Below are 21021 nucleotides of genomic sequence, written 5' to 3'. Positions count from 1 at the left end.
TGTCTGCACACGTCAAGCCCACTTTTCATCGCTGTCGACTCGTTCCCCACCTCGGGGCCTCCACACAAAACCGACATTTAAATCCCATCATCTCTGTCCTCGTTGCCAGTTGTTTATAGGCGCAATCTCTAAATGAGGTCTGCATGCATTCGCTCTGTCGGGAGTATGCGACACGACATACGCATTTGTAATGGATTCTCAATCTCCAAGACAAAGCCAACCGGTGCGATTGAATCCTTACATCTTTATTGTCTTTGTTCTCTGGATTTTTACAAATATGACTCTTTCAAATCAACTTCAAAATGTGCAACACGATGGCATCATGGACCGTTCCTGGTGCGCCCGTCAGGTTCTCTCTCCTCAGCGATTCCCCCCGCAAGTCGTCGGATGTGAGCTCACAAGGAACTTGAAAAGGCCACAACTGCTTCTTTTTCCAATGTCTCATCTTGCCATGTGGGTTTTGGGGAAAGCACAGATAATAATGGCATGCAAGAATCACATACAGACCCACTGGAATAATTTTCTCTCTCCTTTTTTCTTTTTTTTTTAATATAGAAAATAAAATTTCTGGCTTAAGTACTGAGGCCACGCTTAAGCTGGACACCTCAAAGCGCATTTAAGATGATACACCCTTCAAACTGCCGTCCAAACCATTTCAACACAGGAGCTGTCTTTCCGTATTCAATACATCTGGTCGAAGGACACAATACGTCACTCTTATATTAGTTCTTCTTCTACATCGCTTCACTACAAATGCATGTTCTTTTGATTAAAACAACTTGAAAAAGTGGAAGGGGGGCGGGCAGCCATTCCACTCTATCCAACTGCAACACACATCTCAATATGGCACAAGTGTCTTCAAAATGACCTAAATGCATCATCACTGGTGGGGAGGGGAAAAAAAAGTCACACCATATCTAAAAATATTAAGACATTAATCATCACACTAGAGCCTTTTTTTTCCTTCAAGAAGAAACATGCCACTCTGCAAATTCTTTTCAAGACATAAAACAAAAGGTCAATCATCGGCACCGCTTAAGAACATTGCCAGTGAGCAACTCCGAGCTGGAGGCTGAGCTTAACACTCCGGCTGCGAAAACTTCGGGCATGCTGCACACTGTGCAACGGAGGATTTCACTCCTCACTCCTTTGGAAGGTCACGTGACCGTCCCTTGGCGTAAACATAAAAGGATAAAACGCATTTTCTGCCTTCTTTGAGCGACCCCGCCTCCATGTGCCGGCTGCACCGGATGTGCTTATCATGACCGTCGGTGCGGCGCTCCAGCATGAGCCGCCCCCACCCCCCCACCCCTCCCCGTAACAAACACTTGTTGCATGTTTCCATGCTTGTCCAAGGGGAAATTTCTGTCCAATGCCTCTAGCCCGCAAAAACGTTCCCCTCCCGCTTGCCCGCACACAAAAATCCAAATAAATATTCAACTGTAAAATCAGGGCAATTTGGCTGAAGAAATTCAAAGAAAATGCCTGGCCGTGTAACACTAACCCTCCAAATCAAGCATCGGCCAAAAAGAAACACGAAAGGAAAAAGTAGTGGTTGTTTCGGTGGAGAAGATGACTGGGCGTCGTCTCTCCTCGGCATCCCATCCCGGAGGTGATCATGCTCTGTCTGTTCAAAGTCTTTGACCTTTAACCCTTGGCTCCTCCTCTTCCCTACGCAGAGGAGGGGCGAGGGGTGCGTTTCAATCGGCGTAGTGCATGATGGATTCGACGTAGTTGCCCGGGAAGAGGCCCGTGGTTCCGTTCATCACGCCCTCGTACCAGCCGTCGTCGTTCTTCTTGATCACGTAGATGATGGCGCCCTCCTGGAAGGACAGCTCGTCTTCTTTGTCCCGACTGTAGTCGTAGATGGCCACCACTGTGGGACAATCCGAGGAGGAGGGTCACCTTCGTGTCAACAGCTTACGCTCGCAGCCAGTTAAGCAAGTGCACCACAAAAAAAACATTCACTTTCACTTATCGGAACCTTCTGGGTTCACTGGGCTGGCCGTTTGTGTCCACTGCACCTATTGTTTTTTTTTTGTTTTTTTTTTAAAACATTTTAGCTGTGGTAAAGCAAACATATGAAACATCCCATTGGTTTTGTAATCTGCAACTTTAGCTTGCAAGAATAAACTACAGTGGTTACGTTCAATTGTATCTTTTGGCTCTACTGTGCACACTTTGGGCCAAATGAGACCCATGAAAACTTTCTGAAAAGTTTGGAAACTTTTCATTATTAACTATTGTCTTGAAACATCCTACTTTGATCAAATGTGTTTGATTCTAGACTCAACAATTAAACTTTTTGCTTTTCTATCTCATCATTCGTCAATTTTTGGACAAGGGAGGTATTGCATGTAATAATCTTAGTGTGTGGTGGCTTACTCCACTCCAATGGAGCAAATTTTGACATCCCCCCTTTGTGGAGTTCGCATGCTCTCCCCCGTGCCTGAGTGGCTTTTCTCCGGGTACTCAGGTTTCCTCCCACATTCCAAAAACATGCATGGTAAGTTGATTGGACACTCTAAATTGCCCCTAGGTGTGATTGTGAGTTTGTTTGTCTCTGTGTGCCCTGCGATTGGCTGCCAACCAATTCGGGGTGTGCCCCGCCTACTGCCCGAAGACAGCTGGGATAGGCTCCAGCATTCTCCGCGACCCTTGTGAGGACAAGCGGTATCGATAACGGAGGGATGGATGGATGAAGTGGAAGCTCCCTCTGCTGGCTGTAGAAAGACATTTCCAATACAGTGGACCTCCACATACTCGCGGTTAGGCAGATTTTGTTTGAAATTTTACCCCACTCCACCCGAGCATATACTGAATGTTTATCAGCTATTTTTTTTTCAAGATTTTTTGGGGGTTAAGAAATAAAATTATTTAATGCATTTTAGTGGGCATCAATTAAACGTGGATTTTACCCGTTGAGGGCCGGACAGCTGCCTATCCTGCTAGAAGGGTTAAAAATAATGACTTTCATCCTAATGGCTAGAATTGTTAGTTAAAAACTCATAAGTGAAAATCAAAAATATGTACAATGACATATTATTGTGTGTCAAAATGGCCATGAGCAAGCTGAAAGTTAAAATAGAACAAGGCCTGAGTGTTAGGTGGTCTTAAACTTCCTATACATTTACTACAAATACCATATTTTGTTCATCCACCTATGCCAGTGATGTAGAGCGACAGGCAGAGTAATGAAACGCTTTTCCACTAGATGGCAGACAAATCTGTGTATCCACCTGTGGCCATTCATGCAACAGAATTTCAAAGCTACGGCTTTTTGTGTTCATCGGCTGAACAGGACCACATTTCACACGGAATAAGTACATTTGAGAGTACACTGAGACCAGATCATGACTATTTCAGTATATATACTTTTGGTGGTGTGCAATGATATTGTCACAACGCAACCATGTCCCAATCAAGGTTGGCAAGCACCGAAAGAACCGATGCGGCGTGCGCCCGACCTTTCTCCATGTAGCTGCGTGGCGCCCAGGGCGGGTCCTCCTCGGCGTACGGATCGCTATACTCCACCACCGCCGACTCCTCTTCTTCCTCATCGTCCTCGTAGTCCTCCGGTGGGGGAGGAGGAGGTGTCGGGTCCTCAAAGACTGGCTCGTCTGCAAGGGGCGGTGGGGGTGGCACATCTGAGACTAGTTTCGGGGTGGGGACGAGGGGCGGAAATAAATTGAAATGCATTAGCACATGACTATAACCAAGTATCATTTGGAATAGACATGAGAAGTGGGCATTCCCATGCAATGGAGGAAAGGATGATCACATGCTGGTTTTGTCCCACCAAGAAGAGGACATACATGGAACAAAAAGGTCAAATTCGCATTTAGAGAAGTCAATAAAGCAAAAACATGCTTTTTAGTCACTCATCTAACATATAAACGAGGAACACTGCTAAATGGCATTGTCTTTTGCCCATTTTCCGCTACCTACTCAGATCTTCTACAGTTGCACTTGGCTGTAGACGCCCCAGTTTGGGGCGGGCCACTTTACGATAGAAAAGAGGACACATTTCAAATTGCATCAGTCAACAAACAACAACAATGGAATGACATGATCTAGTAAATGTAGAATTGCAACTTCAAACTTTAAGGCAAACATGCTAAATGGGCTGACACTTGTATAGCGCTTTTCCACCTCCGGTACTCAAAGTGCTTCACAGTGCACTTCATCTACCTACTGATGACGCAGCATCAGGAACAACTGGGGGTTCAGTATCTTGCTCAAGGATACTTCGACATGGTCACAATGGCCGGGGATCGAACCAACAACCTCTGGGTTGGGAGACGACCACTCTACCACTGAGCCCCCAAAACGTACATTTACAAGCAAAACAAATGTTTCTGACATCACGCCGCCGCCATCGAGTAGAATGTTTCAATGCGAGGGGATTTGCCGTGGTGGCAGTCGTCCCGAGTATGCCCAGCGCCGCCCAGCAACGCTCCTTTCTTGTGGCGCGCTGCATGTTCAAAGCGGAAAGGTCGTTAAAGAAACCGGGAAAAGAGCCGCAAGCAGCTCGCGAGACGCGGGTTGGCCAGGCCTGATATAGCGCCTCCATAATGGCGAATGCTGCAACTGAAGTTAAATTACGCTGTTGCCGCAGACATCAATCGCACCGCGTTGGGCAATATCGAACGTTCTGGCTGGTGGCGGCACAAAATTAGCTGGAGGTGACCGCCTCGCAATTTTGAACGCAGGAAAAACCCTGAAAAGGGTTATTGACTGCCTGTGAACATAGTCAATGAGGCAGACGGCACGCCAACTGTTAATTTAAACTTTGAATAATCTTTAACATGACTGAAAGTGCGGCATGTTACAAGAAAGCAATATGAGCATCATAAAGCACACGAGCATAACAAACGTTTGCAAGCTGGATTCGAGCCTAACTTCAAGTAGAAAAAAGTTTGGTACTGCAGAATTAAACCCATCGCTTCTTTTGCCTTATTAATAGGCACTTGTCTTAACTGCTGCCCAATTTCTAAAAATGTTTTTTTTTTTCCTAGCTGTATCCTCAAACTTTAGTGCTAAACTCTACTAAGCTAGACGCGCCAATGAGGAATCTGTTCCAACCAATGAGCAACCAGTGGTAGTTTATATCGCCAAAACGTGCATCTGGACAACCCGCTTGGAAGCACAACTACCTAATACTGTATGTCGTAGTATGCTAGAGTACCAAATACTGACAGTGGAAACGCATCTGTGACTGAGGAGGTAGCAGCTACATGTTGTGGAAAAGGGGCTCTAATGTTCAGTTATTCAGCAAGAGAGAGCAAGGATGACACCTAGAGGCAGGGCATGCTAATTTCAAGCACGTCTGAACACAACAGACTGGTTGTTGAAGGGAAATGGCACCCTTGAATCACAACACTTTGCAGAGATTGTGATGGAGAAAAGTTCCTTTCAGACTAACGTTGGCCACAACAGCACATGTTGACACACTAATGACAACGCGTGCAAAGAAGGAGCCCGTGCAGAAGGTACTCAAACCACTTACTGGTCTCTTGAACGCGGGCCACAAAGCCCATCAGGGGCAGCTGAGGGGTGATCTGCATGGAGGGGGGAGGGGGCGCAAGTGGGCCTGCAATTGCCAAAACAGGGTTCAAATACAGAAGAGGTGGGGGTACGATCAGAAGACTTTCAACTGATTGGAAAATGTCCTATCGAACAGTGCTGGGCCACATATTCACAATTTACTATTCATGGATTCACATGTGCGCACATTTCTTTCTAACCTATTCTTTGTTATTTGATGCATTTGCCGTTTGTGTGTTCTGCCCAAAGCCTGGTACAATATAAAGGATTGCTTTGGCACTTTTTTGTGTCACTTGAGTGCCAAGCAACTACGTTGCAATGCATTGAGCTTCATGAATTGCTTTGTCGCCATCTTGTGGCAATTATAAACCCATTTAGAGCCAACGGAATACTCTTATTGGACAAAAAGCACCATTATGTAGAAGAGTCAAGAAGAATGCAATGGTGGTCAGGACAGCAGGGAGATGAAAAACAAAACATCCATCCCGGACATGAAATAATAATATTGCACAATATTTCTTTAAAAAGGTCTGAGAGAGTCTCAATTTTGAACAGAGGCTGGAGCTGATTTTACCCAAACACTTGAAAAAAGGAATCCGAGCTGCGCAACGCACGTACAAAGACACAAACGAGAAGATATCGTCTCTACCTTGATTCTGGCCAAAGTGCGGGCCGCCGTTGAGCTGGTTCTGATTCGGTGCCGCGTTAGGCTGGCCGGTGACAGACGAGGGGCGGCGGTACGGCAGCGATCCTCCCACGTGGGCGTTCTGTGGCGGCTGCACCGGGCGGTTCATGCTGTAGAACTGAGGAGCACCTGCAGGGAAGCCAAGCGCCACCAAGAGGCAACAAACAACATTCAGAGGGCGTTTTGTCTTCTCCCTTTGAGAGAGCTTTGGGGGGGTGCGGGGGTGATTAGGGAAGCGCCACTTTGGAATAATTGCACAACACCCCCAAAAAAATAAAATAAATAAATACATAAAAAAAAATAAAAAAAAAGAAGTACTTGCACAAGCACAGAAAGGCTGAGTTCTCATGCGCAATACATCACCATGACAAAACGCTTGCAAATATGCAGTGGGCTCGTGGGCACAGAGGCAGCATTAACCAGACATGCGATTCCAACACATACGCATCTCCAAGAGCACCCCCAGAGCTTCTACAAATACTTTGCCTTCATGAGATGAGAATGTTCTGATCATATTTACAGCTTCACAAGTTGGTTTATGGATCATAAAACTCAGCCGAGGTGACGGGTGGTTGGGCGGGCTTTCCACTTTGGGTTACACTCACCTTGTGCAGCGTTTCCATAAGTAGCGGGTCCTGTGCCAGTGGGGGCTGTGGAAGTGGGGAGCTGGGGAGGGGGCGGGGGCACATGCGGGATCTCGGCAGGTGGGTTAGGGGCCTGGGGGGGGCCGTCAAGGACGAGGGGGGTGGGACCAGGGGTGGTGATAGTGCTGGGTATAGGTTTCGTTGTGTTGGATGGGGCAGGGGCTGAGGGAGTGTTGAGGTTGTGAAAAAGGTGAGAGAAAAGAGGAGGAAGAGGAGAAAAGTGAGGGAGAGGAGGAAGCTCCTACAATCTTTAGGGATTCATTCACATTCTTATCTGACTTTGAGTCTCAAGAGTGTGCAGAAGCCAGACACTAAGCAGTTTAGTCACTATGTCTGTGAGCAGGCAAACGCGGGTCGTACCTGGGAAGGCAGTGGGCGGGGCCGGGGTGGGCACGGCGATGGGCACGCCCACACTGCCGCTGCCGCTGTTCTCCCGGCTGCTGCTGCGGCTGCTGCTGGGGTGGCTGCCTCCGCTGCTGCCGCTGCTGGAGGCGGGTCAGCAAAGACGTCAGGACACACACAAACGACCGTCGCCCTCACGCCGCCACATTGCCATTTCAGCTCAATCGCTACCATTTTGGACTCTTTTGCTATAGCACCAAGCATCACGGAGCTACGCACTCCGGTGATGTCACAGATATCGAAAGCAGCCTCGCAAAAGACGCGCGGCAACGTCAGCACACAAAAGACAAGACGTGACGCGCTGGTATAGCAGGAAGCAGAGTAGCAGTGAGATGAGGATGGATGAAGCTGCAAATATTCAAAACCTTTCGTCGCCTTTCACTTTATTGCCATTGCTCTTGTACGACGCAGCAGCAGAGGGAGACGCGTTCTTTTTTTTGTTATTCCGCACCAAACGAATGTCTTGAATAAGGCTTTCATCTTGGAGACGATACATTACACGGCCGCTCAGTATTCTGATATTTGCCTCAGTCCCGCACAGGCCATGGCAGTCTGAGTATTCACCATGTGAGGAATAATTAGGAGACGGGGATTAAAGTCAGGACTCCAAACAAGGACTAGTCAGTGGTGGGTCAGGTTTAAGTGTAGGAAAGGAGACGAATAAAAGGGCAGGGGGAAGGAAGCCCGACAGGGCCTGTGTTCGACACACATAGCGAGGCATGCTGGGAAGGGGAGGGGGTACCTGTACGTGCGGTTCCTCTGATTAACAGATGCATTGCGTGCTGGGCTTGGCAGGGGGTGCGCCATGTTGCGCGTCGGGCTTGAGACGTAGTCGTTAGGGACAACGGGCGGACGCACCGGCTCGAGCGTCCTATATGGGGAGTGTCTCCTGTGAGAGGGTCAGGAGTCGGGGGAGGGGGTGGGGGTCATCCACAGAGAATTGTAGGAGAGGGGGAGGGGGAGAGTGGGAAACAAACAAGTGCAAACTTAAAGAAAATGGGGAACGACAGGTGGAACATTGGGGCGGGCTGGTGTGAATCCACAGGTAGCAACAGCTGGGCCGAATCAATGCATAACTACACTGCCTGAAACAAGAGTCAGTCTAAAGCTTTTAAATCTAGAGCATAATGCTAATATGCTCAAAAGACAAAACAATACAAGTCACACTGTATTTCAACGGGGGGGGGAGAAAAAAAAAAACTCCTGTAAAGAGGATAGTTAGCGGTTCAGGTGTAAAGCTATTGTCATGGCAAAATGTTGCTATGAAGAAAATGCGGCAGCCAAGAGTGGGCAAGCCGGAACCAAACAAGTGAAGGAGAGTAAAAAAAAAAACAAACAAAAAAAACAATGTCAGTCTTTCGCCAACGACTGCAGCATTGGCTCCATGATGGAGGTGTAAGCTGTGGTCACATGCTTCTTGCAGCGACAAACACCAAGAACACACTTCAGAAAGTCACTGAGCAGATGGGACGCAGTCACTCACAAACCCAGCAGACAATTTGTGAAGATCAGCCACACGCAGATACACAGACAAAGACGGTGCCTGACGCTCAGCAAGGTCCCCAAAGTGACAACGACGCACGCAGGTTTTTCCAGACACATCCAACAATCCAACACACATAAGAAAAACGTGGGGAATAGCGGCTGCTTTGAAAGCTTTTGCGTCGGATGGCAAAATGCGCTGCCCGGGTAAAAACAAGTACACTCTGCATTCCAGGTCCTTGTTTTGTTTCTTCTTTACTCGGTGACAGAGCAAGTGGCTGGGCCAATTGTTGACTTCCTGTCATCTGTGCGCAGGGAAAGGCAAGTGGGCTGGACAAGGACCACAAACAACATTGGGTTTTTTTTTTTCCCCCTGAACAATCAGACGACGTACCCAAGGGTCCCTTTCCCGCTCATAGGTGGGCTGGGCGGCTTCTGTGTCGGGGGGTTCGTGCGAGGGAGTCCACCAGCGCCGGCTTTCAGGCTCTGAGCACTGGCCTGCAAACAGACAAGTGCTATGAAAAGGTGGCCATCTCGTAGTAGGAGAAGTCAAGAAACAAACAAACAAAAACACTTTTAAAGGAGTGGTTAGCAACTTTAAAAATCACAACTTGATGTTTCTTTTGGTACAAGTGATGGATGAAATCCAGGAGAGAGGATTTTTTGATTTGGAAAAAATATCCAACTACTCCTTAAAAAGAAAAATCCAAGTACTTCCACAGCAATTTCCAACAACAACAACAAACAACAAAAGCATCATTCAGAAATCATAAGACCTTCTTTCTTGAGGGGCTAGCTTTGAGAATCTTACCTTAAACCTTTGCAACCACTACGGTTGATTACAAAGATTAAATAAGGTGAGCAGAGAGAGAAAGAAAGAGAAAGAAAATCAGCAGATTAGTGCGCAATAGAAAAGAGGAAACAACACACCAAAAGCCTTAACAAACATCTAAAATAAGTATTTTAAATAATCGTAAAAAAAAAAAAAAAAAGAAAAAGCAAGAATGAAAAAAAAAAAAGGTCCGCTTATGGTCAGTCAAGCTAACATGAAGCTGACACTAGAATCCAAATTATTATTGTAAAATTATATCTACAAAGCATTAGCGTAACAGATAAATGGTTGATATGGCCACCCAATTTTGCGGATCAAAATCAAAAAAGCAAAATCAGTAACATTCGATGCTTCTCATTAATCACCCAAGGTCCAACATGAAGCCTTTTGAGGTGGTGGCCCCACGTTGCCATGAACCGGCACTGGCCGATACATGATTCAATGATTATTTCAGATTTCGTGTCTTTATACAAGAAAAAAAAGACAAGTTGCTTTTTGCGCATGTTTTGTTTTTCTTTGCAGTATGAAACCTAAATGAATATTCAACATCTGACATTTTCTGGGCTTTATATCATGTCATTTCTTATGGAAGGATTTAACCAGACGCAAACAAAATGTGCAGTGCGGTAAAAAAAAGATCAATGGTGATTGATCAATTCAGGGGGATGAAACTTCAAATATTGAATATTTAAAAAGCTTCATTGTATTTATTTACTGTGAATGTAGAAGAACCCTGTCATCGGTTCCAAACGTTTTGTTGACTATACAAACTGCACTTCATTGAAACTAATAAGTCACTAGAGTCTGGACCACAACAAGGTCACGGTGACGTCAAAAGCAGAGGCATGCGTTTGAAAGACACTCCAAATAATGCTAGCCCTTTTGCTTTCCATTTACCTTGACTCCATGGCCCATGTCGTCCAACAGGCTGTAGTCGATAGGCTTGCGGATGTAGCGCACAGGCCTCTCCTGATTGGCCGGGGCGATGATCTTGTGTGTGCGCGATGTGTTCTTGTTGGTGGTGAGGATGCCAATCTCCCGCCTGGCCACCTTCTCTTTGTGAATGTCCACCGTCTGAGCACATGAACACGTTTTTCTTTCGTCAGAACTGTAAACGCTCACTTGCTGCTCTCCCGGTTTGAAAGGTAGAAAAACGCAACAGCGCTAGAACAGTGGTAGAAACGCGGTTATGCGCTCCCGGGCTTAACGGGTTATTGGCATGTCAGCAGCCTAGGGCCCACCTGAGAGATGTGGTTGATGGAAGACTCCATGCGGCGAAGCTGCGAGGCCTGGATGTCCAGCATCTGCAGGACATTGTTGGCCAGCGTGTTGATCAGGTAGGCCACGCTGGCCAGTGACTGAGTGGTGTAGTTCTTGGTCTCCTCCAGCGCTCGTTGCTTATCTGGAGACTGGAAGAGGCAGTGTGACGTTGCATATTTCAATGGACGTATACAATTGTATTGATATTCAACGTCTAGCACACAAACATGAACTTCCATCCATTTTTAGACCACATTTGTCCACACCAGAATCACACGTAAAGGCCTAGATGGACCAATCTGACGTTGGCCAACTGTGACCGACGCTTACCCCCCGCGGCGCCGGGCCGACTGTCGGCACGTCGCGCCGGAAACATACACCGCAACGACAGACAGCGACGCCGACCATTAAATTACCTTGTGCGCATGCGTGAGATGTAATATCATCGGGGAACCGGAAAGCTTTTGGCCGGGGGCGGAAAATAATAACGTAAACAATGCATTCAGATTGATTTTTCGCTCATGATGAACTCCCACGCAAAGCCAACTCTCACGTTCTTGACACCGTATCGTGAAATACTTACATTGTCAAGCCTCGCTCTTGTACTTGGAAGATTGAGGCAGCGAAGGCGTGCTCACTGTTTGTCGCTTCCTGTGCTTGCCCAATGCGCTAATTCGCTAGCTAACAGCCAATCAGATTGACCAAATGTCACGACTTACGACGCCCATTCAACATGCTGAAACGCCCACCAGATGATTCCTGACGGGGTCCTTTGTTACGACGGTGTTCGCTACATCAATCAGACGGCGCAATCCGACGCTTAATGACATCGGATTGGTGTATCCGGGCCTTAATAAACTGTAGCCCCAATCCCACCTGACTTTGGACTAAAGGCAGGCTACACTCTTGACTGATCGCTAGCTAATCACAGGGGCACACCTATGAACAATTTAGTCTTCAATCAATCTGCCAGGCATGTTTTTTGAAATGCAGGAGGAAGCCAAAGAACATGCAAACTCCACACAGAAGACCAAAGCAGAGACACACGCGTTTTTAACCAGTAGACCTCCATGCTGCCTACTACCATTAAAAGGTCCTAGAAAATGAATTCAGAGATTTGTTTATAAATATTATACATCAGGGGACACCAACATGGTCTCCGCAAGCATCAGGTAGCCCCCGAGGAACACATGAGTAGCCCATTGGCTTGTTCTAAAAGTACTTCAGTGTTGTGATATTGTGATTTTAGGAGCGATCGTTTGAAAATGTAATCGCTTGCAGAGATTTCTAGAAATTCTAAAAAAAAAAAAAAAAAAAACATTGATATTTATCTGTTTCCCCAATTGTTATGAGAAATCATTAACATGATCAGTGTCCAAACGGATGCGAATAACAATGTTAATAATATGCGCAGTAATGCTATCAAAAGTAATTTGAGTAAATTTGTTATTTTCATAAGTGCGTATCAAAATGGTAACCTTTCGCATTAATCAGTTCCCAAGAAGTAGTAATTCCCAGTTATCAAAAGGTTGGTGACTCCTGTTATACATGTTTGAAGATACTGCTGAAAACAAGTGCAAAGAGCGACAACGGCATAGTAGTCAATTGTGGAGATGCATCGCTAAACAATTTTTCCCCCGTTTCAGTTTTCCTGACTTTTGGGGTGCGGCTAAAACGGCACCCAGTGACACGCCTGGGCATTCGTCACACCTCCCCACTTTATAAAAACAGAGTCAGCGTGCCTTCATTTTGTCAGCGGCCGGCTATGCAGGCAATTGCGAATTACTTAGTCGTAATTGCTTGGCCCATTCCGACCACTACAGCGCGCAGTAGACTATCTCGCAGTGGCAGATGAGACAAATGTTGGCTTCAAGCAATTAAGCAGGCTAGATAACTGACTCATTTGATAATATAACAAAAACATCTTTCTCAGAAAAATATTAAACACTTAACAGAGGAAGGTAAACATAATGGAACTGATCTGGCAACTGCTAAAGAAATGCTTGGAGGCAACTGGTGTAGGCATCCACGGGAAGCAGTGTTTCCACTTCCCTGCTGACACTAAGGGCAGCACTATCAATAGGATGGAGTGAAAGAGAATGCTGTCTAAAGAAGCTGCCCACTTGACTGTGAAACTGCCAGAACTCAATTGTGACGCTAAACCCAAACAAGTGACCATGTTGTCAATGAGGGAAGTTGTCTAGAAGGAAACGATTCATTGCGAGAAGTTAAACAATATGGCATTGACTGTGTAGTCCTAGGAAAGCCTATGGGGTGTGAATAAAAAAAAAAAAAAAAAATCAAAGCAGTACTAGTCACTAGACAAGAGCAACCTGTCAGACCTGCTCTTCCAGGGTAAAAAAAAAAAGTAATCTTCTGAAACCCTCGTTTTTGGTAATATACTAATCGCTATGGAAAATGCCTTTTATTTTACTATACGGTTAATTGCCAAGCACATCATAGTTTAGATTACATCAGCCAGACATCATCATGAAAAGGAGGTGAGAGGGTTTAAGTACATTTACATACAAAAGCATAAAAATGTCACAGACGCCGCCATACCAACTTGATTTTGAATGTCATAAGAATTGATATAAGAACAGCTACAGTGAAAATAGGCAACGTGACAAGCCCCTCATGAGTCGCAGCACAAGATCATAAATCAGCCGACTGCCACGGTTATAACAATGTGTCGAGCAAAGATGAGCAGAAATTCATCTGGCTTCTCGTCCTCTATCCACACTCGCTCAGTTCACAAGCTGCTCGCGGTTGTATCGGAGAACCCAGTGATCCAATCAATTGATCATCAACGCAATTTCAAACGTAGCTGTCTGATGGGGGCAGCTGCAAGCTATCAAGCTAAGGCGATAGCCCACAGCGATTGTAAAAGTCACAAAGGCGTTTGTGCCGTACAGACATTTCGAGACCGTGTGCGTTTAACGCACGTCGGGTCACGAGAAAGAGCCTGTGAGTCGCACCAAACCCCGTATTGTTTTCTCCCCCTTTTTTCGCCTTTATCCCAGCATGGCTAACGCCGCATCTCGTCGAAAGCACTAGCAACAGCTACCCGAGCGAGGTCTGTGGTGCCTGCGAATTGCCGTCAACGAAACGTGTTCTCGTACCGGGAAATGCTTACCTGGACATAGTTGCTCTCGCAATATTCAGCGACTCTTTCCAAATTAGTGAAACTATCCAGCAGAGCGCTGCGACCTGCTGGAATCTCCTCTTCCAAAAGCATTTGTAGCTCCGCCATTTTCACATCTTTAGCGGGGCAGCGTGGGCTCACTGGCGCCGCCACCGTTGCGTGCGGTACTGCAGCTAACACTGCCTGAAGGGGTGGATGTCGAGAGTACAGTACTGTACTTGTACAGTACTTTGTAACGCGGTCAATTTGGCTCGTTTAAAGATGTTATTACTTGCATTATATTTTGCAATTTAAATAATACCTGATGCAAGCAGCTGAGCTGAGATGGGTCCTCCGTGCGTCCGGCCCTTCCTGAGAGAGAGATAAAGAAGTGCATGAGGGCTCAAAGTCGAGCTCCGGCATCGAGAGGAGCCAGATGAGGTGGCTTGGGCATCTGGTTAGGGCGGCTCCCTGGTGAGGTGTTCTCGCCTCCGGACATACTGTGGACACTCCCGGTTAGCCTGGGAACACCTAGGGATTCCACCTGAAGGAGCTGGATGAAGTGGCTGGGCTTCCCTGCTTAAGTTGCTGCCTCACAACCTGAGCTCGGATAAATGGAAGAAGATGGATTGATGGAGGAATGTGTTCTCCTGCTGTTGTGTCAAAATGTGCAAGATTAATTTTAAGGTGTACCGCCAACGGTACTACCTGTAATTCTTCCCTTTTGTTATTGCTCGCCGCAGGAAGGTAAATGTCATTACTGCCACAAAATTCTTTTGTCCGTTTTCATTTACAAGGTTCCCCCTGTAGGCAGTGGTAGTTTCTGGTTTGTACAATATGTGTGCATGGCTTCAAAGGGCAGCATTTCTGTGCCCCCGCCCCCGAAAAAAACAAACAATGAAATGGTTTACTCTTGGCATCGTAACATACAAAACATTTGTATGGCGAACTTGCACCCCCTTGTGGAATTGCCCTCTGAAAAAGAAAATGCGAGAACAAGGTGTGTGTGTGTGTGTGTGTGTGTTTTGGCAAATGTAGCTTTCTATTGAACACATGGAGAGGAAAAGGTCAACGCCATCAGGTGCGCAATTTCTAAACAAAAGGAAAGAGGAGGAGGAGAAACAAGCAAAGGATGCAGGTATGTATGAACAGTTTTATTTTGTGTTATTTTATGGTTGGAGGTGGCTCCCAACTTGAAATTTTCAATAAACTGTCATGTAACATTTATTAGGCAAGATGCTTGATTGCTTCAGATACCTTTTTTTTTGTTTGTTTTTATTTCAAATGATGAACTGACATTTGAAAGACAAGCAAGAGTATGATCGAAACCTAGATGTGAGGAGCGGTTTGCAGCTGTTGATAGAGCGCCCCCAGGCCCCAATCCATTTGCCTCTCGCCAAAACCCTTGCGCACAAAAAGCAAGTGAAACACATGACCCTTCATCTTCAAGCTCATCTCATTCATCCAAAGCCTTAGAGCATCATCAAGTTTTGTCATTCGGAATCTCATCTTTTTTTCAGTATTTACTGAAAAACTTTTTTAAAGCACAGTATTTTCCATTTTCAGTACACCGTTCTTGTATTCTGAAATGTCAAAGGCAACGATGCAAAAATATGGTGAACGATACGGAGCGGGCATACCAAAGATTGAGTATGCAACTCTGCAAGTCAAGTTGATCAGAGCTGTCACGAACCCAAATTTGGCAGAAGACTAATCTGAACTTCTCCTGCTAACGGTGATCCAGGTTTCATCCTTTGGTGCTGAAACCAGCTCGGATTTCACCTCCAGGACTTGACCCTCCAACCGGTGAAGCTTCAGCTGCCGCACCAGTGTGCTGAGCAGCACAGTGGCTATCGTGTATGCAAATCTGTCAGCAAAAGGCACAATAAAACAAATTGAAGACCGGTGTTTGGTTTGGCTTTGTGCTTTAATTGTGATCATTACCTGAGCTCCGGACACGTCTGATTCCCAGAGAAACCAAGCAGAGAGAAACTTGTTCTGGTTGAATCATCCTCAAAGCGATCCGGGTCAAATCTGACAGTGAATCAGAGTCAGTATGTTTAAAACATCCACCAAACCCCTTCAGTTTAAAATAAAATGTACTTGACTACTCGACAGTACTTTGAATCCATCAAACAATAATTATGATAGATGTCATTCAATTAAGCATGTAAAACAGACCTGCTCGCCGCGTTCCAGGTGTTGGAATCTTGCAGCACTACACCCAAAGCATAGATCACGAGGGTCTGCAATATGGCAAGATATGACTTTTTTGATGATACGCAACACTTTTTGTCTCAAGGTGTCCCCGCCCACCCCGAGCGATTTTCTGTCCTCTGTTTGCGCGTGTAATGCCGGGCTCCTTTGACCTCAAAAGCAATGTGGAATAGAGCCCAGCTATGCCACTGCGTGGCGCACAAAGTTCTCACAATCAGAGAGAAGTCCTACAAGTGCAATTTGAAGCCGCACCAAAATAATGCTTTTCTACCTCCTACTGGGTGAGTGGGTGAGTGAGTGAGTGAGTGAGTGACGGGCCGTGGAAATCAGGACACCAAATAGTCTACGTACCTCTTTGGGGATGACATGCTCATCGACTTTTCCATCCAATCCTTGAAGTCGGGCAGCAACGGGAGTCAACTTTGCGGTTCTCACTGTCTCATTGAGGACCTGCTGGCAGTATCTGTTCGAGGACAGAAATGTGACAATGTCCATCTAGAACTCAAATCAAAAGCTAACAAATGCATTGTTGGTTTAATAAACAATGAAACGCTGACTTGAGCTGGGGGATCTTGTTTAAGGAAACGGGATCTGAACCCAAGACATCTTGCAGCTCTTGATACAGCTTGTCCTGGACTTCTTCGGAAGTGGACAGGAAGTGAAGAGCCCAGATGCACACTGCCAAAGAGTTTTGCCGTTTATTTGGGAGGATGAGACTTGACTATTGCTTTGCATGAAAGGCAGCGAGAGGCAGCACGCACAGTTGGCAGTGATGACGCATCCAGCCAAAGTGAACACCATACAGTCCTCCATGATCTGAAACAACAAATCTCGTGCAAATACTCCACACTAATCCTGTGCGCTTTATTAAAAACAAACAACAAAAAAAGTCCTCGGCTCAGTACTCACCTGTCGCTCCGTGAGAGTCGACTTTAGCAGCATGTCCACAAACACCATCTGCTTCGGACTGGCTTTTCTCTCCTTGGCCACAGACAGCAACACAGACTCCATCTCTGACAGAGCTAAAAACACACAAAGACTAGAACGCGAGACACCTGATTTTCACGCCAAAAAAAAAAAACAACAACCAAAAAAACCCCACAGCTAATTCAGGGGTGGACAATTTCCTCAAAGTTACCATTAAATTTCCAAGGGAACTTAAGATGGGGAATTGGAGAAATATTCCAAATTGGAAAAATTCCATGAGAATTAATTGGGAATTGATTGTTATTTCTTAGAAAGGTATCATATACAGCATATATTCCGATGCATTTTTTTTGTCATAAGCAAAAGAGATAGTTCTCCTTCCTCGAATGCGAGGCATTGCAGTACTTTAAATGCTAAATAAAAAAAATGGTAAATTGGGTACCTCATATGTCAAGGTACCACTGTACTTGCATGAAATCTAGTTGGTTTAGTTGGGATTATCAATATATTTACCATATTACCTTAAAGTTCCCTATTAAGAGTAATTTTGTGAATTCAAGATTTGTTTCCATAAATTTCCATTGAAAGTTTCTTGACTTGGGAAGTTCTAAGAATTTTACAACCTTCACTCATTCACTTTGGCAGACATTTATATTTGTCAACAGGAATCCACCGACAAATAGATTTGTCAAGTACATTTTTCGATGGGTAGGCATGGAAGAGGGTCGCTTCCGGCTTGGCTACAATGGAGGTTTGTAAACCACCGTTAATGATTAACACATCCCGCTTTGGGCAGCTTTTGAGTAGAACATCAAGAATAGGGTGTGAGCCTTAACCAGTCACATTCAATTAATCAATTATGAGGGAAATAAATGCCAATGCATTGGAAGTGGGACAAGTTTCTGTGAAAAAAGATGACGCAGTTCATGGAGTGAATGATGAACGCCATGTACAAAATCCACTGATGTTTAACTCGAGCCATGTGGTGACTCAGTTTTGCTCACAACATGTTTCATAGTTGTATATCTGATCAATTATTATTTTGCCATCAAGAGCCCTATTTCAGTTTTGTTTTTTTACAATGTGACAATGTGAATGATGTTCACCTGTGGTATAATGCGTCTTCCTGCTGCTGCTCTTCTCCTGGGCGCCGTCCAAGTAGCCTTTCCCAATTTCGGACCAGATCTGACGGGATGAAAACATAAACACATCTTCACCTTTCCCCCCCAGAAAATTGCTTATTTCTCCTGTGGACACTTGGAGTGGTTTCATCTGCATTTCGCACCGCGTCATGATTCTTGCGGAAGGATATGACTTGGGCATCATCACTGAAGCGCTCGCCAAGGCCCAGCTGGGTGACTGTCTTCATGGAGAGACCCAACAGGTGGGCACATAGTGGGATGTGCTGAGCCTCTGGGAATGACACCCACTTTCCAACCAGCTCCTCAACTAACTGGAAAACAAGAGAGAGAAATTGGAAGAATTTTGAGGTTTAAAAAAAAAACACAAAAAAAACAGGACGAGAGGCCAGTGAGAAGTTTACGCCTGTTCTGAAAGCCATACCTTGAGAACCAATGAGAAATTCTTCTTGAGAGTCTCGTTGATGGCGTTGTCATACATCTTTTTTCGAATGACGGCCTCATTGACCCCTCCACCCGTCCCTGATTGGTAACCGAGTAACGACTTCAACATCGTTTCAAACGAGTCAGCTGTGGAAAGCAGAGGAAACCTCAAAATGAAGGACAAAACACAATTGAGCTGTTCTCCTGTTGCACTTGTTGCACCTACTTGTGTGGTTTGGGTTGATGTGCTGCCGAAGCTGGTTGACGGAGGCCAGGCTCACCACGAGCCGCCGACCGAACCAGAACGACGCCACCGAGCCAAACTCCTCATGCAAAGCCACCAAGAATTCATGCAGACCGCCTCTGTTCACAATGTCTTGCAAGTTGCCATCTCTAACGAAACGACACCCAAAACCACGTACTCATCTTTCAACGGTATCCAGAGATTCGAAAACTTGAATTTGATTGACATTGTGTATGAAAGTAACAGAATGATGACAATGACATGCAACTTGCTTACTTCTCATCGGTGGGATTCAGACCTGGGATGTCAGATGATCTTCTGGATGACTGAAAACCACACGTTATTAGACTCTTGATAATCATAATCATCACATCAACTCTTAAAATACTGTTGACATGCATATCGCTGGCGTCGGGCCAAAACCTCAAGTCACATTTTGGGTGAATTTGATATTTTTCCAACAGCACAGATGACATTTAATGTGGGAGCAGACCATGAGACTATAAAACAAAACAAGGAGCGGAGCTAACCTCATACTAAGATGTTCAGCAGAGACCTGATCTAAGCCACTCACTTTTTTGTTGTCATTTGGCAGAGTAGTAATTGCCTCAAAGAATCATTGTCAACATAATCTCCTCTGTACGGTTAACTAATGTGATTAAACAAGGAAGGTGCTATAATGTTTTTTCCAGAGTGCTACAATATTATCAGATCCAGATATTCCTTCAGCTCAACAGGGAAAAGTTATTTTGCAGATATTGAGACTTTCACTCAATGTCATTATTATTCAAGAGAATACAATTCTGTCCCCGCATGTTGTTTAATGTTAATTAACACAACTATAGTATATGCCATACTCCGCTACTGTATTTTAATGTTGGCCATTACGGTTGGAATATAGAAGTTTGCAAAGTAATTTTCCCCATTCAGAGGCTTTACGATAACGAATTAGAAAACGTGGGAGATTGCCCGAACGGTAGAAGTACAAACTGGTCCCCATGCCTTGTGCACACGTTTGAAAAAAAAAAAAAAAGTGTGAGCAGCACAAGAGACACAAACTGAATCGGTTTAACATGGTACGTTATTCCCAACATTCAGGTTTAGAGGAATGTTGAAATGCTTGGCTGGGAGTTTTTAGTTAGCGGTGCGCGTGTTTGCAAGGGGAACGTTACATTCATATTTACTGCATAAGCACAACAAAGCCATGCACTTAGCGAATTTTCAGCTAATTTGCGGCTAACTTACCGGGTACAAATACACAACTGCGCCAACCAAAACGACAATAAACGTCACAGCAAATATAGCAAAATCCAGCATGACTGTTCCCGACTAAAGCACCGTTTTAGGCAATAATAGCGACTTGAAGTGAAATCAGACTCCACGTCAACAAAGTGTCGGAGTCTTTCTGTGTTCGATTGTAAAGGCCAGTTTAAACTAATCCATCTCAGAGAGCATCGATGCCCGAACCTGATCCCGCCTCTCCAGTGCTACCTTTGAAAATTACTCAAACCGTAAAACTATATCGTATGTCATCCTGTTATACTTCATCTTGAAGTGAAGTGTTAACTAACACCAACTATATACCATACGGTCAAAAAGTTTAACCTTGGTTTCTTAAAAGTGCCCCATTTTCCCTCAGGCATTTGGGAGATTTCAAGGTTTTTTTCTTTATAAAATAAAGCACTCAATCCCATATACCTTATATGAAGGGGCTGGAGATTGTTGTCACGTGTACTGATCAGCCAGTACATGCCAGAAATGTCCGCAGCTCCTTCAAGTGTTGCTTTCGGCCTCACCCTGACCAGTTCCCTTCTCATCTTTTAATCGGTTTCAGAGGGAAATCCAGTTTTTGGTAGTGTCACTGCTGTGCCATATTTTCTCCACTTGATTGTCGTCACCGTGTTTTATGGTATATTCAATACCATGGAAATGATACCCTCCTACGTTTTGAAATGATCTTGCTCTAATGCTCTCATTTCTTCCATCACAAAACCTGTAAGTTGAACAGGGGTGTGTAGACTGTAGACTATATACAATTATTCAATATTCCTCACATCTTACATGTTCAAAAGGTGTAGGATGAGTTAAAAACATC

General features: G+C 45.2%; 2 protein-coding genes and 1 long non-coding RNA gene across 15 annotated transcripts; 1 reads left to right on the top strand and 2 right to left on the bottom strand.

The window, feature by feature from the left end:
- Window positions 1-224: 224 nt before the first annotated feature.
- Window positions 225-14735, bottom strand: abi2b (abl-interactor 2b). Of its 13 annotated transcripts, XM_086041325.1 has the most exons (13): window positions 14299-14735; window positions 13989-14180; window positions 10834-11001; window positions 10490-10666; window positions 9572-9589; window positions 9155-9258; window positions 8021-8167; window positions 7237-7361; window positions 6838-7038; window positions 6197-6361; window positions 5510-5593; window positions 3468-3653; window positions 225-1876 (listed from the first exon to the last, which is right to left on the bottom strand). In XM_086041325.1, the coding sequence occupies exons 1-13, from the start codon at window positions 14371-14373 to the stop codon at window positions 1701-1703; spliced, it is 1818 nt and encodes a 605-aa protein (XP_085897451.1). In that variant the 5' UTR covers window positions 14374-14735; the 3' UTR covers window positions 225-1700. The 13 variants fall into 13 exon arrangements, with proteins under 13 accessions (XP_085897451.1, XP_085897436.1, XP_085897466.1 ...); XM_086041310.1 differs by lacking the exon at window positions 14299-14735 and having other exon boundaries at window positions 7237-7358; window positions 13989-14189; XM_086041340.1 differs by lacking the exons at window positions 8021-8167; window positions 14299-14735 and having other exon boundaries at window positions 13989-14189.
- On the top strand, window positions 13664-15883 carry LOC147154105 (uncharacterized). Its single transcript, XR_015088198.1, has 3 exons — window positions 13664-13928; window positions 15015-15114; window positions 15721-15883. It is a non-coding gene; the product is annotated as an uncharacterized LOC147154105 (long non-coding RNA).
- cyp20a1 (cytochrome P450, family 20, subfamily A, polypeptide 1) lies at window positions 15110-20417 on the bottom strand. The gene is made up of 13 exons (XM_086041413.1): window positions 20172-20417; window positions 19203-19252; window positions 18909-19075; window positions 18684-18829; window positions 18406-18573; window positions 18227-18305; window positions 17103-17215; window positions 16955-17009; window positions 16751-16871; window positions 16545-16656; window positions 16158-16222; window positions 15921-16010; window positions 15110-15843 (listed from the first exon to the last, which is right to left on the bottom strand). Exons 1-13 carry the CDS (start codon window positions 20241-20243, stop codon window positions 15687-15689), a joined length of 1395 nt encoding a protein of 464 aa, XP_085897539.1. The 5' UTR covers window positions 20244-20417; the 3' UTR covers window positions 15110-15686.
- Between the last annotated feature and the right edge of the window lie 604 nt (window positions 20418-21021).

The sequence above is a fragment of the Filicampus tigris genome, chromosome 1 (genome assembly GCF_054856515.1).
Source record: "Filicampus tigris isolate MCC_2025a chromosome 1, RoL_Ftig_1.0, whole genome shotgun sequence".
NCBI lineage: Eukaryota > Metazoa > Chordata > Actinopteri > Syngnathiformes > Syngnathidae > Filicampus > Filicampus tigris.
The sequence above is the reverse complement of the archived record's forward strand: the minus strand, read 5'-3'. Positions and strand labels throughout refer to the sequence as shown.

What these genes read in the sequence shown, in the direction of transcription:
- abi2b (XM_086041325.1), bottom strand. Translation starts at nt 14,373, where the DNA reads ATGCACTTCTTTATCTCTCTCTCAGGAAGGGCCGGACGCACGGAGGAC. An exon ending in TTATGGAAACGCTGCACAAG is followed by an intron (nt 6,362 to 6,837) that starts GTGAGTGTAACC and finishes GCTTCCCTGCAG; the next exon opens with GTGCTCCTCAGTTCTACAGC. An exon ending in ACGCAGCTACATGGAGAAAG is followed by an intron (nt 1,877 to 3,467) that starts GTCGGGCGCACG and finishes ATTGTCCCACAG; the next exon opens with TGGTGGCCATCTACGACTAC.
- cyp20a1 (XM_086041413.1), bottom strand. Translation starts at nt 20,243, where the DNA reads ATGCTGGATTTTGCTATATTTGCTGTGACGTTTATTGTCGTTTTGGTT. An exon ending in CAGTTGTGTATTTGTACCCG is followed by an intron (nt 19,253 to 20,171) that starts GTAAGTTAGCCG and finishes TGTGGTTTTCAG; the next exon opens with TCATCCAGAAGATCATCTGA. An exon ending in GAAGACGCATTATACCACAG is followed by an intron (nt 17,216 to 18,226) that starts GTGAACATCATT and finishes GTGTGTTTTTAG; the next exon opens with CTCTGTCAGAGATGGAGTCT.